Source organism: Xiphias gladius, chromosome 19 (genome assembly GCF_016859285.1).
Source record: "Xiphias gladius isolate SHS-SW01 ecotype Sanya breed wild chromosome 19, ASM1685928v1, whole genome shotgun sequence".
Lineage (NCBI taxonomy): Eukaryota > Metazoa > Chordata > Actinopteri > Istiophoriformes > Xiphiidae > Xiphias > Xiphias gladius.
The window spans coordinates 17,501-30,000 of NC_053418.1; the positions used below are offsets into that span (position 1 = coordinate 17,501).

The 12,500-nt window shown below is 44.5% G+C and overlaps 1 protein-coding gene across 3 annotated transcripts in view; it reads right to left on the minus strand.

The window, feature by feature from the left end:
- The window catches only part of LOC120805446 (nucleus accumbens-associated protein 2-like), a 17,923-nt gene that overhangs the window by 3,141 nt on the left and 2,282 nt on the right, over positions 1-12,500 (minus strand). For 2 of the 3 annotated variants that reach the window (XM_040155682.1, XM_040155681.1), the window contains 4 exons: positions 5,577-6,031; positions 3,695-3,924; positions 2,260-2,519; positions 167-343 (listed from right to left, as the gene is read on the minus strand). In XM_040155682.1, coding sequence (XP_040011616.1) covers positions 167-343; positions 2,260-2,519; positions 3,695-3,924; positions 5,577-6,023 — 1,114 coding nt within the window. In that variant the 5' untranslated portion in view covers positions 6,024-6,031. Of the gene's footprint in view, positions 1-166; positions 344-2,259; positions 2,520-3,694; positions 3,925-5,576; positions 6,090-12,500 lie in introns of all 3 variants that reach the window. The other variant, XM_040155680.1, reaches the window with a different exon arrangement.

Genomic DNA, 12,500 nt, shown 5'->3' on the forward strand with positions numbered 1-12,500 from the left:
TCTTCCAGACAGTTTTGTATTTAATTACCTTCCTAACTAACCTGTTACCATGACAACACATTATCAACCTAAAGACAAGAAAGACAAGAGCTGAGTCTAAAATCACCGCTTATCTTTTACCTGGGGCTCCGTGTTCACTTTCCACCGTTTAATTTGAGTGTCCTACCTGCCACCAGCTCCACCTTCTCCCCCGGGTCACCCTCAGTGTAGAGCGACGGGTGGCAGCGATACCCGATCTGACTGATCAGACTGGCAGGTAGAGCCATGTTGTCTCGACCAACTAGCACGCAGGGTCTACGCTCGTTAGCCAATGGGAGAGGCAGAATTTCCATTTTCTCTGGGACTGGACCAATGAGAGACAGGGAGACAAGAGGGGAGGGGGTCAGCAAAGGAGGAGGAAGAGGGAGAGAAGATATAAAAACAAGACTAAAGTATATTGAACCTGTCAAGTTTGAGGCCAATGAACAAGTGTCTTCAGCTGCAGTTCCTCTAATGTCCAGTAGATGCTGCTCCAAGAGAACCCTGACAGTGTTGAGGTGATTTGTAAAGCTATGAAGTAAGACTTTTTTTTAAGGGAACACTATGACATTTTGGAAAAATTAAAATGTCCGGACTCCTTCACGCTTGCAGACAGCTCTTGGCACTGGCAGACTTCCTGAAAAGTCCGATAACTCCTTGAGTGCTGAGGGTTGTCACAAATCAAAACTCATCAAGTCCACAAGGGGCTTCAAATGGACTTTCTCTGGACTTCCAGAGAGTCCGCCGAGGTGATGTAGTGAGATTTGGTCATGCACGCATAGAGAACACACATCCTCGCAAACCTCCTAAGAGCTCATGATGGGGAGCGCTTTAGACACATCACAGTACGTATGATTGGAGGCAGCGAGGGCTTACTCCTCGAGTCCAAAGGTAGGACATTCGGATTCAGCCTGACTTTACTAACAAATGCTCGGCTATTAGTTGGAGTTTGCATGTGAGGATTACAAACTGCCAAGGCTGCAAATGAGCAGCCTTAAGGACATCAAGTAAAGAAAGTCCAACTGCTTACCATGCCATATGACAGTGTTCAGTGTTGTATCAATTATTTTGCGTCAATTAATAACCGTAGCGCGCAGCAGATGCGTCAAATGAATACGAGATGCGGTCATGGCACAGTAGCTGGGATCTATACGGACCGAAAATTTGATAAAACCATTGCTTTTCCGGGAAGTAGAACTGTGGTGTATCCCGACAACTTGACGTGCTACGATAGCACCAGTGGACAGGCCTATATAGAAGACAAGTAGCCCGTTTTCACTGCCCAGGAACCATTTTTGAACTTAGGCACCCTAACTGCATTTTGACAGAAGGAACTAGGAATTGCCACAGTTTCTGGACCCCAAATGTCCATGCTCTGGACTACTCTTTATTTTTTTAAATTTTTAACCTTGAATGGACAGGTGATAGTTTAGAGACAGTCAGAGAAATGAGGGGGATTAGAGTGGTATGACATGCAAAGGTCAAAGATCCCTGGCCAGCATCAAACCAGGGACATTGAAGTTACATGGTGTGCATCTTAACCATCAGGCTACCGAGGTGATCTTTGGGAGTAGTACTTTCTAATAGCCAAGAAACTAATTCAGGAACTGCAGAATCTACCAGAGTATAAATTTCCTGGCCCCAAAATACCTGCTCCAGGGGTAGTGCTGTTTGATGGCCCAGGAAGTATCATGGCAGAGTGCTGAACATCGCTGACTCGTCAAACACGAATCTTGCAGCAGCTAAAATTTCTGTTCAGCTTCTTTCACACAATAAGGAAGCACTGTGTGACCCCAGTTACTGTACATTGTCAGCGTCCCACATAATCAACACAGTATTTCAATGCAAAATTGGTCTAATTGACCTAATCCTTGCAGCTCTTCAGATGTGTTGCAAACACAGACAGTAATGTGTGAGAAAGACTTGAAGTTACCAGTTTCATTCTTACCTTTAGTTCATCTGGTTCCCTAGTTCCTAGAACAATTTGTTTAAAAAGGCCTAAATGGATGCAGGTGTTTAGACAGACCTCATACTCTGCTGGTGTGTGTGCCCGTACTTCCTCTGGAAGCTCATCATACCACCAGTCTGTCCAGTCTGTCTATCTGTCTCAAATCAAATCTGGACTCACTGATGGATCCCCAATGAGATTAGTTTTGTATTCGGTTTTTGTTTTGTCATTACTGGGCTTCCATACTTGTTCGCTTCACATTTCAAATTAGATCGTACTATGATGTAACTTACGGTAGGGGTTTCCGGGATGTCCGTAGATGTGTTGGTAGAGTCCAGGGTGGACACTGTTGCCATAGTAATCCTCCTCTAGCTCCTCCTCAGTGGGGGGGTGAGAGGGAGGAGAGTCCGTAGGGAGACTGGATCCGCCCGGACTGGAGCGCCCCCCGCTTGCCAGCAGGTAGGACTGCAGCCCTGGAATCAAACCTCCACCTGCGCCCAGGTAACACAGAGCACTGCTCCTGGAGGTCTGGAGGTCCCCGGCAATGTCCACTCTGAGGACAGGAGAAAAAGGAGGAGACAGATGACATCTAGTTTTGATTTTGATGCAGAAATGATCTGTAAAACCAGAAGTGACAGCTCCTCTATAATGACTACTTTTTGCATCAGAGCATTCGGACAGACTAAAGACAACCGTATGTTAAAACAACGCAGGGGGTGAGGATGTTGCTTCAGGTGCTTCACAGACTATGAAATACAATCAACAGCGTCTAGTCTGAGCAACAGTGCCGTGAATATGAAGCTTTATCAGATCCCAAAAAAACTACACAGAGGTTTATAATGCTGTGACACAGGATTTTCCAACCCTGGAAAATTATCGCGCCAAAATTTTTTAATCTTTTGTCACAATGATAACAAAGTAAACAACGGAAAAACTCTGTTCAAGTTACAAAGTAATCCAGCAGGAATGTGTGCTTGCATGTATTTGATCGGCGACCACAGCTCCGTCACGGACAATGCTGGAAAGATGAGCCAGGTTCAGCTTTTTTGCTGTACGACCCTTGGGTTTTTTGCCAAAGTTCTCTGTGTTGGCAACCCTGCTGTGCCACATGACTGGCACCATTCAATTGAATGACCGAGCATTGTTTTTTTTTCCACGCTGGGCTAAAGCCAGTCTGAATGCAGCCTTAGAGGTTGTCTCAGTTCCTGGTAACTCAGAACAGATCCGGGACAAGAGCCAGGCCAGGTCCAGATAATGTTCAGTCTAAAGGCTGGGGTATGCTTAAAGTGAACTAGTTCATTTGAAGTGTGTCAGTTATAGTCCACAAATAGATGTGGTAATACTGCATTGAGTGTCTGCACAGGTTTGTCAGCATGTACAGCCCACATGGTCATACATTTTGGGTTGCCAGGTCTAATTGTCCTCAGATCTCTCTCAGATGTTGTCTCCAGTTTTTCAGTTTTGTGTAGTTTTTTCACAGGTCCGTTTTGAATTGGGTCCCTGTCTTTTTTGTAGTTTGGTAACCTGTTGAGATTTTGATCCTAGCACCACTATGGAGGAAATGAAGAAACAATATGTCCTTGATTGAACTAGCCACAACAAGTAGACATACTCACAAGTGGGTCACAAGTAGACATTACTTTTCTATGGGGTCACAAGACCAAAAGGTTGGGAACCACTGCTCTAAGACACAAAAATTATATGAACTTGACTCCTCTTTGTCCTCACCTGGCCTCCTCCCCTCCTCCTGCTGCTCCTCCATTCTCCTCAGCAGGAGGAGTGTCGGCTCGCTCCTGTTTGATCCTGCTGACAGCTAGCAGCAGCTCCTCAGGGCTCAGGGCCGGCTGGTCTGGACTGGCCTCCTGCAGCTGGGGGGTGCTGTGCTGCTGCTGCTGCTGCTGCTGCTGCTGCTGCACCATCGGGGTGTCGAAGCCCCCGAGTTCGTCCGCTGAGGTCGTCTGTAATAAAAAGATGCTGTAATTATACGATCTGAGTCAACCGTAGACGGTTTACTTCTCGTAAGGTCCACCATCTTGGACAGCTACTTCCAGTTTTGACCATATGTGCAAATCAGCAAATCATTGCATGTTGTAAATTATAAAGCGAAGGATGGTGGGTTTCACGTGGATAAGCAGATGCTGGAGTCTAGCCAGCAAAGGACTCCAGCCAAAGTTAGAGAAGATTTTGTTAACTGCACTGGATTTATAGCATTGACCACCTTCTCACAATCTGTGTTGGCATCAGTATATTTTTATCTGCACTTTGAAGTATCGTATCAGAAAAGGTTGATGGAAACGGCAAAATTTGAAAAACTTCCACAATTGCGCAGAAAAGTTCTTACGCTCGCTTGATGTGGTTTTTGACTTTTGTTTAAGTCACATGACTAATCAGCTGTTTCCGCTTCTAGAGAAAAATAAAAAGAAGAAGAAGAATAATAAGAAGAAGAGGTTTCCCGCGTCTCCCCCTCTCCACACAGCATAAAACATGACCAGTCCTTGCTGACATGAAAGAATAATTACTGAAAAAAATTCCTGAAGCTCTCTCTCCGTTTTTCTAACCTAGATATTTCTTCTTGTTCTTCTTTGAAGTTTTTTTGGATTTCTGGCAGCTGACAACTTGTTATATTTCCAGTTTGCGACCTCTACTTCTTCTACTGTTTATTACAGCCATGCATGACCTAGCCTATACTGCCACCTTCCGACGACTCTACGCAGCCTAGTTTATTCGCTCCAAACAGTTTACAGTTTAACATTTTTTTTTTTCTTTTTTGCAACATTTCAAAAGTTTGTTTCAAATTCACTTGACAATTATATGGAAACACAACTACTGTCTGGAGTTTTGGGGGTTTTCGTGTAATTTTTCAGGACAAAGAGGACCTTCCGTGTAATGTCGAAAAACTTTCCTCCGATGTCACCATTACAATCTGACACCTAAAATATAATATCAGTCTCCTGATGATCTTGAAACGCAAATTAATTTGCTAATCTTCATCTCTTATCGGTTTCTGTCTCTGTCTTCAATTTGCTTGTCTTCACATGCAAACTGGCTGCGGTAAAATGTCGTAAAATGGGACATGCGCGACACACATCTACGATTGACTCAGATCGTGTAGTGACAGATGCTAGTGTACAGAAATACATGTTCACTGTGTTTACCGTGTTCGTTGATGACAAAATGGCTGAACCTCATCATGAACTCTTCCTACTATAAGTTGGGGCCTTAAAAAATAAACACAGTCTCAGTTTGAGAAGTTAAACCCAGAGATCTACTGCTAGCAACCTTAGCAGCGTAGCTAAGGTGGCACTGTTTAGTAAAGCAAAAAACAGGAGTTTGGGAGGTAAATACTGCACCGACCAGCGCGGAACGTGCAGCAGAAGGCCCCTTGACTTTCCACTGTAATGTTAATACACCATTATTTAGGTACACGTGGTTATTACTTCACGGTTGAACAGTGACCAATATGGCACCCGTGGTGGCAAAGCAACATTTTTGTTCGAATGTGCAGCCAAAACAGTCTGGAAGGTTGATTTTGATCTACCTGGACTAATTCACTCTACAGCCTTTGGCTAACTCAGTCTATGTACAGCTCTGTGGGCGTGATCAAACCAACCTGTGAGTCACAGCAGAGAGGCGAGGAGGAGGAGGAAGCCTTCATCATCATCAGCTCCATGCCTCGCTCCACGATGTTTTGGATCTGTAAGTACCCGGCGGTGTACATGAGCACCAGCTGCTCGCTGGCGGCCATGCTGAGGCGTCCAGTGTAGCAGAACGACAGAATCTGCTGGAAACACATTGGCGTTACAGAGGACGGCAGCTCGAACACCACCTGGGATGAGGACGATGATGAGGATGATGAGGAGGAGTCAGCCACAGAGCTGAACAGGTCTCTGAAGTACAGGGAGGAGGCGGCGAGGACGGCCCTGTGTGCCTTGAAGGCCTGACCCTGCACCAGGATGGAGACGTCGCAGTAGTGACCCAGCAGCCGCTGCTCATTCAGGCTGCCCAGCACGCTGCTGCCGAAGTCAGGGATCTCCACCTGCAGCAGCCCCTCCGACATGGTGGAGGCTGGAGGTCCAGAGGAGGACAGGACAGGAAGTGATTGAGGGCTCGGACGAGCTGGTGGCTAGAAGGAGACGGTCCTGACTAGCCAGACTTAGACTGACGGACAGACGGGCAGGGGGGGTGTTTATGTGTCAGGGATGCTACAGATATCTCCTCCAAAATATTTTAGAGACATAACGTTGTTGTGGGGGGGTGAGGTCAGAGGTCAGGGCTGGGGCAGGCAGAGGGGTGGTGGGGTGGGGGGGTGTTAAGGTCTGAGGTGTTGAGTCAAAGCGAGGTGGGGAGGAGGAGGAGACTGTAGATCATCAGGATGGAGGTCAGCTCAGCACAAGGAAACAGCTAGAACATGAAGAAGGAGGAGGGGGAGGGAGAGACAGAGGTGGGGGAGTGGAGAGGTTTTAAAGCATCACAGTTTCACACCTTCTCGTTTACCTGCAGAACACACTGACAAAACACCAATCACACCTGAGACTCTGACACCTCTGTGTTTCTGTCTCCTCTCCACTAAACATCTTCTAGTCTGTTGACGCAGTTATTTTTATATCATTTTATTATAATAATCGAGACACATGAAGCACAGTCCTCGTGAATAAATGTAATTAAAAATCGATAGAGTGTACTAAGAAATCTGATTAAAATGTGATAATGTGATAAAATTTAAAAAACTGAGGAAAAAAGTAGAGTGTAACAATGATCCAAAAAGAAAACAGTTTTTGGAAATGTGACAAGAGGTCATACTTCACATTTCCAAACTCTATTCACTGACTGCGTGACATGGTTGAAAGCTCTGGAAAAAGACAGGAGGTGAATTTTGTTTTGCCAAACATTTTACATTTTTATCACGTTAAATTTCACCGTCAATGTTGTGCGACACATGAAACATGTCATGACGTTGCATTTATGGAAACGTGGTTTTCGGACACTCGCATGTGAAAACAGATTTCACGTACATACGTGCATGTGGTCAACGTGAGTCAACACCTCTTTATCCCCTCCTCCTGATGACATCACTGTGCGCTGACTCAGGTGATCTGTGTTCATGATCAGTTTTATCTCTTAGCTCTCATCCTGGTTTTGAAAAACCTAAATATGCTCAAAATATTTGTCCTGAATGTTCCAACCGGAGGCAGGTCTGGCTCGTGATGTTATTAATCCCGGTAACGGTAACAACATTATTCACAAAAACAGGCTTTCAATCTAAATAACAAACGCACTGAGCCTCCTGAACTGTCAGTCACAAGTTGACAACATGATGGAATAAACACAAATCAATCAGAGTCTGGGACGTAACACTGATGACAAATGCTAGACTGGATCAGCCGCAGGGATGCTTCAGTTATTATCAGCTCAAATTATTTCGTAATGAAAAGGTCCAAGTCTTCAGGTGCACAAGTTCGAAAACTGAGAAAAGAGGAGGATAAGGAAGAAGAGTGCAGAGGCATGTCGTCTTATGTTAATATTAAAATGTGTTTTTTGTGTGTAGACCTTGTATTTTGTAGTAGCTAGATAGCTAAGTATCAATAAAGCTAATGCTAGGTAATGATGCTACGATAGCTGCTAGACTCAGATACAGATTGAAGGACATGAATCTGAACGGCAAGAAGTATTCAATCCTTTACTTAAGTGAAAGTACCAATACAGCAAGTAAAAATACTCCGTTACAAGTAAATCCTACCTCAGTAAAAGTACATAAGTATTAGCAGAAAAAATGTAGTTAAAGTATCAAAGTAAAAGTACCAGTTTGGTCGCTCTGACTGATCTGTTATTATAGCTGACATCATTAGATGATTAATACTGAAGCATCAGGGTGTAGCAGCATGTTGATGTTGTAGCTGCTAGAGGTGGAGCTGGTTTGACCTACTTTACGTACTGTTTAATACACAGGGACACCAGATAAATCTGAGGGGTCGTCAGATGGTTCATGGCAGAGGAAAGGAGAGGAAGACAAAAATCTGTTTTCGGGTTCTGGACTTGTTCTCTCTCTTTGATTTTTGCTGAGACAGTGGATCATCTGAACATTTGTTGAAATGAAACCATGTGACAAGTTTAAAGGGAAAAATCACAGTTCGGTCGAGCTGTTAACTTCTCATAGACATCTGACATTTGACCCCGACTACACTCTGCTGTTTGTGAGACGTCTGAAGCCAAAAATGGTGGAAACCACTGGTTTCATCTTCAACAATGTGTTGGATTTTAAAAGCTTGTTGTATTGTCCATTGTGTAGAATCTTCATCCTAAAAGTAACTAGGAACTAAAAGTGTCAAATAAATGTAGTGGAGTAGAAGTATAAAGTAGCATAAAATGTAAATATTAGAGTAAAGTACAAGTTGTACAAAGTACAGTACTTGAGTAAATGTACTTGGTTACTTTCCACCACTGCCGGCCGGTAGCTGCTACCTGGAGAACTGCTCCTTCCCAGAACGTAAAGCTCTACGAAGGAGATTGAGAAATCATTTTAAATGTTGTTCAGCCATTATTCAGTTTAAGAAAATGAGTATAGACCAAAAAACTGAACTATATGAGCTGGATGAGTAATGCTTGTGTTTAGTCTTTTGTCATTGGTTTTGTGTGTGTGTGTGTGTGTGTTGGTGTGTGTTGTTAAAAGCATTAGCAGACCATCTGTGCTCGACCATTTCTGTTACTTGTTTTGAGAAGGAGGCAGATAAAGTAAGATGGTTCTTCTCTCTCCTCTTTTTATGTCAGGGAATGTTTTATGTTGTTTCGCATTTGAGTTGATATTTTGTGTTTTAAATGTTGTTAGAAGTGAACACAGAAGTCAGTGAAAAAAGTAAATCATGAAATGAAAAGTAATGATCAACACGCTGAAATGAAAGTGAAAGCATGAAATCAGTTATGTGGAGGATAATGTGTTGGTGAAAGTCAGAGTTAGACACATCTTCCAAAGTTTCTGTGTTTTTAGAACAAAATTCACATTCACAAAACTCTGACCACCTATTATGTTAACGCCTGCATACAAAGACACAGGTGAAACAAGCTGAACCAGTTACTTAGGTAAGGGGTGGCCACAAGGTGTCATCACCACACCACGGGACCGTTATGAAGACACACAGTGGGACAAAGAATTAAAAGAGTTCATTGGTAACATCAACAACTGTATGTAACTGCTCTGAAAACCATCAAGGCACATGCCAACCAGAAACCCTGGCTGACTGGGGAAGTCCGCTCGCTGTTAAAAATCCGAAATGCAGCTTTCAGATCTGGAGACACTGCAGCGCAAAGACGTATATGTACCGTGGTATCACGGAGGCAACGAGGAAGTATCGGCAGAATCTCAACAGTCACCTCATAGACAATAAGAACACACGCCGCTTGTGGCAAGGTTTCCAGACCATCACAGACTACGAGCTCACCCCTCTAACATGCCATAATGACCCCTCCCTACCAGACAGACTAAATAATTACTACATACGTTTCGAGGCCTCCAATAACAACACAGTGTAGAAACTGACATCAGCACCCAGCGCACAGGTAATACAACTGTCTTCAGCCAGGATGAAGAGAGCCCACTCTAATATTAATCCCTGAAAGGCTGCTGATCCAAAAAACACACCTGGACGCGTTCTCAAGGACTGTGCAGAACAGCTGAAGGATTTCTTCACAGACATCTTTAATATCTCCCTCAGCCAAGCAGACTTATATCCCGTGGATATCAATCAAAAGGCAACGAAGTGCAACTGCTCTTGCAACACATTAAGACCTGCATACCCACAAACCCTGACCCCCTACAGCTCACATATAGGTCCAACTGATCCAAAGATGATGCATTCCCATCACCCTCCACCTCACCCTGTCCCATATGGAAAACCTGGATGCCTACACCAGAATCCTAATCCTCGATTTCAGATCAGCCTTCAACACCATCATACCACAGCAACTGGTGGAAACGCTATGGTCGCTGGAGGTGGATACTGGCACCTGTAATTGGATCTTGGACTTACTGACAGAAAGATAAGCGATAAGTCAGCATACTGGATGGAGGTGAAGCAGCTGACAGCATTGTGCAATTTACAACCTCTTCCTGAATGTTGATCAAACCAAGGAAATGGTCACAGAATTCAGGAAGGCCCACACAGAGCACCACCACTCACTGACCATAGATGGTGAGGCCGTGGAGAGGGTCAGTAGCATCAAGTTCCTGGGGGTGCACCTGACGAACAACTTGACCTCAACCACTAACACCATGGCCACTGTCAAAAGGCTCAACAGTGGCTCCATCCCTTCTGGAGGCTCTAGCTGGCCAGCCTACCCATTCCTGCCCTCACCACCTTCTACAGGGTCACCACTGAAAGTTTCCTGACGTGTTCTATCACTTCCTGGTCCGGAATCTCTACAACTTGCAAAAAGAAACAGCTGAACAGGATAGCGAGAACAGTGGGGAAGATCACTGGTGCCCGTCTCCCATCCCTGCTGGAGATCTTCAATCAGCACTGCTTCCGCAGAACCTCCAGGATCATCATGGACCCCAACAACCCCTCCCACAGCCTTTTTTCAGTCCTGCTATTGGGGAAGAGCTCATTTTAGTAATTTGGTTAGACAGTAGATTTTCTTACAAAACTCATGTTGAACACATCACTCAAAAACAAACAATTCAAATATGATTCATACAGTGTAACACCCTGTTCACTGGCATTAGCAAACCGTCATGTCTGCGGCATGTTCAAAACTCTGCTGCGAGGATATTAAGCAGAACAAAGACCAGCACATTTCACATTTCACTCATCCTTACGCCCCTACACTGGCTTCCAGTTTCTTTATGGAATTTAAAGTTTTATTGATAACTTTTTAAGCTCTAGTGGGCCTCGTACCTGTTTAGACCATGAAGCTGTTCTAAAAAACTAAAAAGCTCCTTTTTTTTTTTTTAGCAGTTTAAAGTTGTAGTCAGTGATTCAAATCTAATAAACTTTTTGTCAAATTCAGTGAATATCCCCTAATGCACCACTAGCTGTCCGTTCTGTGTATGTGTGATAAAAAAAATCTGGTGTCCCTCAACAGCCTTGGCTCTGTAAATGGGGTATAAACAGAGTGGATCGCACCGACAGTTCCAACCAGTCAGCAGCCGGGGGTGATCGTGCTCGTGCACAGGAGGTGGGAGTGGATAAAAGGGGGCAGTGGGAGCGAGAGAGGCGGTAATTCTGGTGCATGCTAACATGCTACACAAGAGATGAGATGGCTGATAAACAGCTAAGAGGAAAAGGTCTGAGGAACCAAAGTTGGAAAAAGAAGGGCTACGAGCCTGTGAGGGGGGAAGACCCGCGTTAATGTCAGTGAGGCTGTCCAAACTATGGAGACTGGATGGTCGGACTGGAAAGGAAATTCAGCCCTGGACTTATGTGCTGGGACCGGCCTGCACCCCGAACAAAGGGTACATAGAGAGGGCTTTTAAAGAGACAGATGGAGCCGGTCAAAACTAACAAAACTTTACGGATTTTGTAACAGTCCACCGGACCACTGATGCATTGGCCCACTTGATGGCCCACTGAGATTTGTCCCGGTGGGTGGTCCAACTATAGTGGAGAGACCCCAGACAGTTGAAAAGCATGAATATGGATGCAGAGGTTGCTCTGTTTTTCTGCTTGATAGGTGTGTAAAACATTAGTTTTGCTCTGTTTCACAGAGCCAGTAGGTCAGTATTGTTTTGCCCCGTTTGTGATAGCTGATCCCCACTGGTTAGTTAGCAAGCAGGTACCGTCACATTGTGTGTCCGGCAATGTTAAAGCACTTGCCCACAGACATTCAGCTACTCTCTAGTTTACCAGGGTATGTTGTTGGTGTGGTGTCAGCTATAGTAGCAGGAGAGTTGTGAGTGTCTCTGTCTGCAGCTGCTGCGCTGGTTCTGGGAAACCGTCTCGTCCTCTCTGCATGTTTAGCTTCACCGCAGCAACAGTAGCCACAGGTCGCTAACCCACAACCAAGCTAACGTTAGGTACATGACTTGCTGTCTCGTTGTTTGCTCTGTATCACGGAGTTTGTCCGAACAACTTGTGAAGGGTTTTATAGCCACAAATGATTGTGATTGATGCATAATTCTAAATGCTATGCCAGGTAACGTTACCTTCCTTGTTAGCCTAACTACTACTGTAGTCACTGTAGTTTTGTAAAACATAACTCTCGCTAGTTTCTACTCCGTTGTGTTTCTGATACTGTGTTTGTGTGCATGTCATTTGTTTGTTTGGTAGATCGGTAGGTAGGTACCACGGGGGAAATTTCTTAGTTACAGCAGCAGAATTTAAAAAGGCTAAAAATTAACGTGCTAGTATAAAGGTCAGAATAAAAAAGATTAAATAGAATAAGTAACAAATGATGTTTTATATTATAAGGTTTGTTTTGTTTTAGAGCATCCACTTCATCGGCGTATAAGACGCTCTGGCTTCCACCATTGTGTCGTTGCCTTGGCGATGCACGTCCCTGAATTTGAAGGGCGGCGATTTTGAAGGAGGACTGAAGGGAGGGG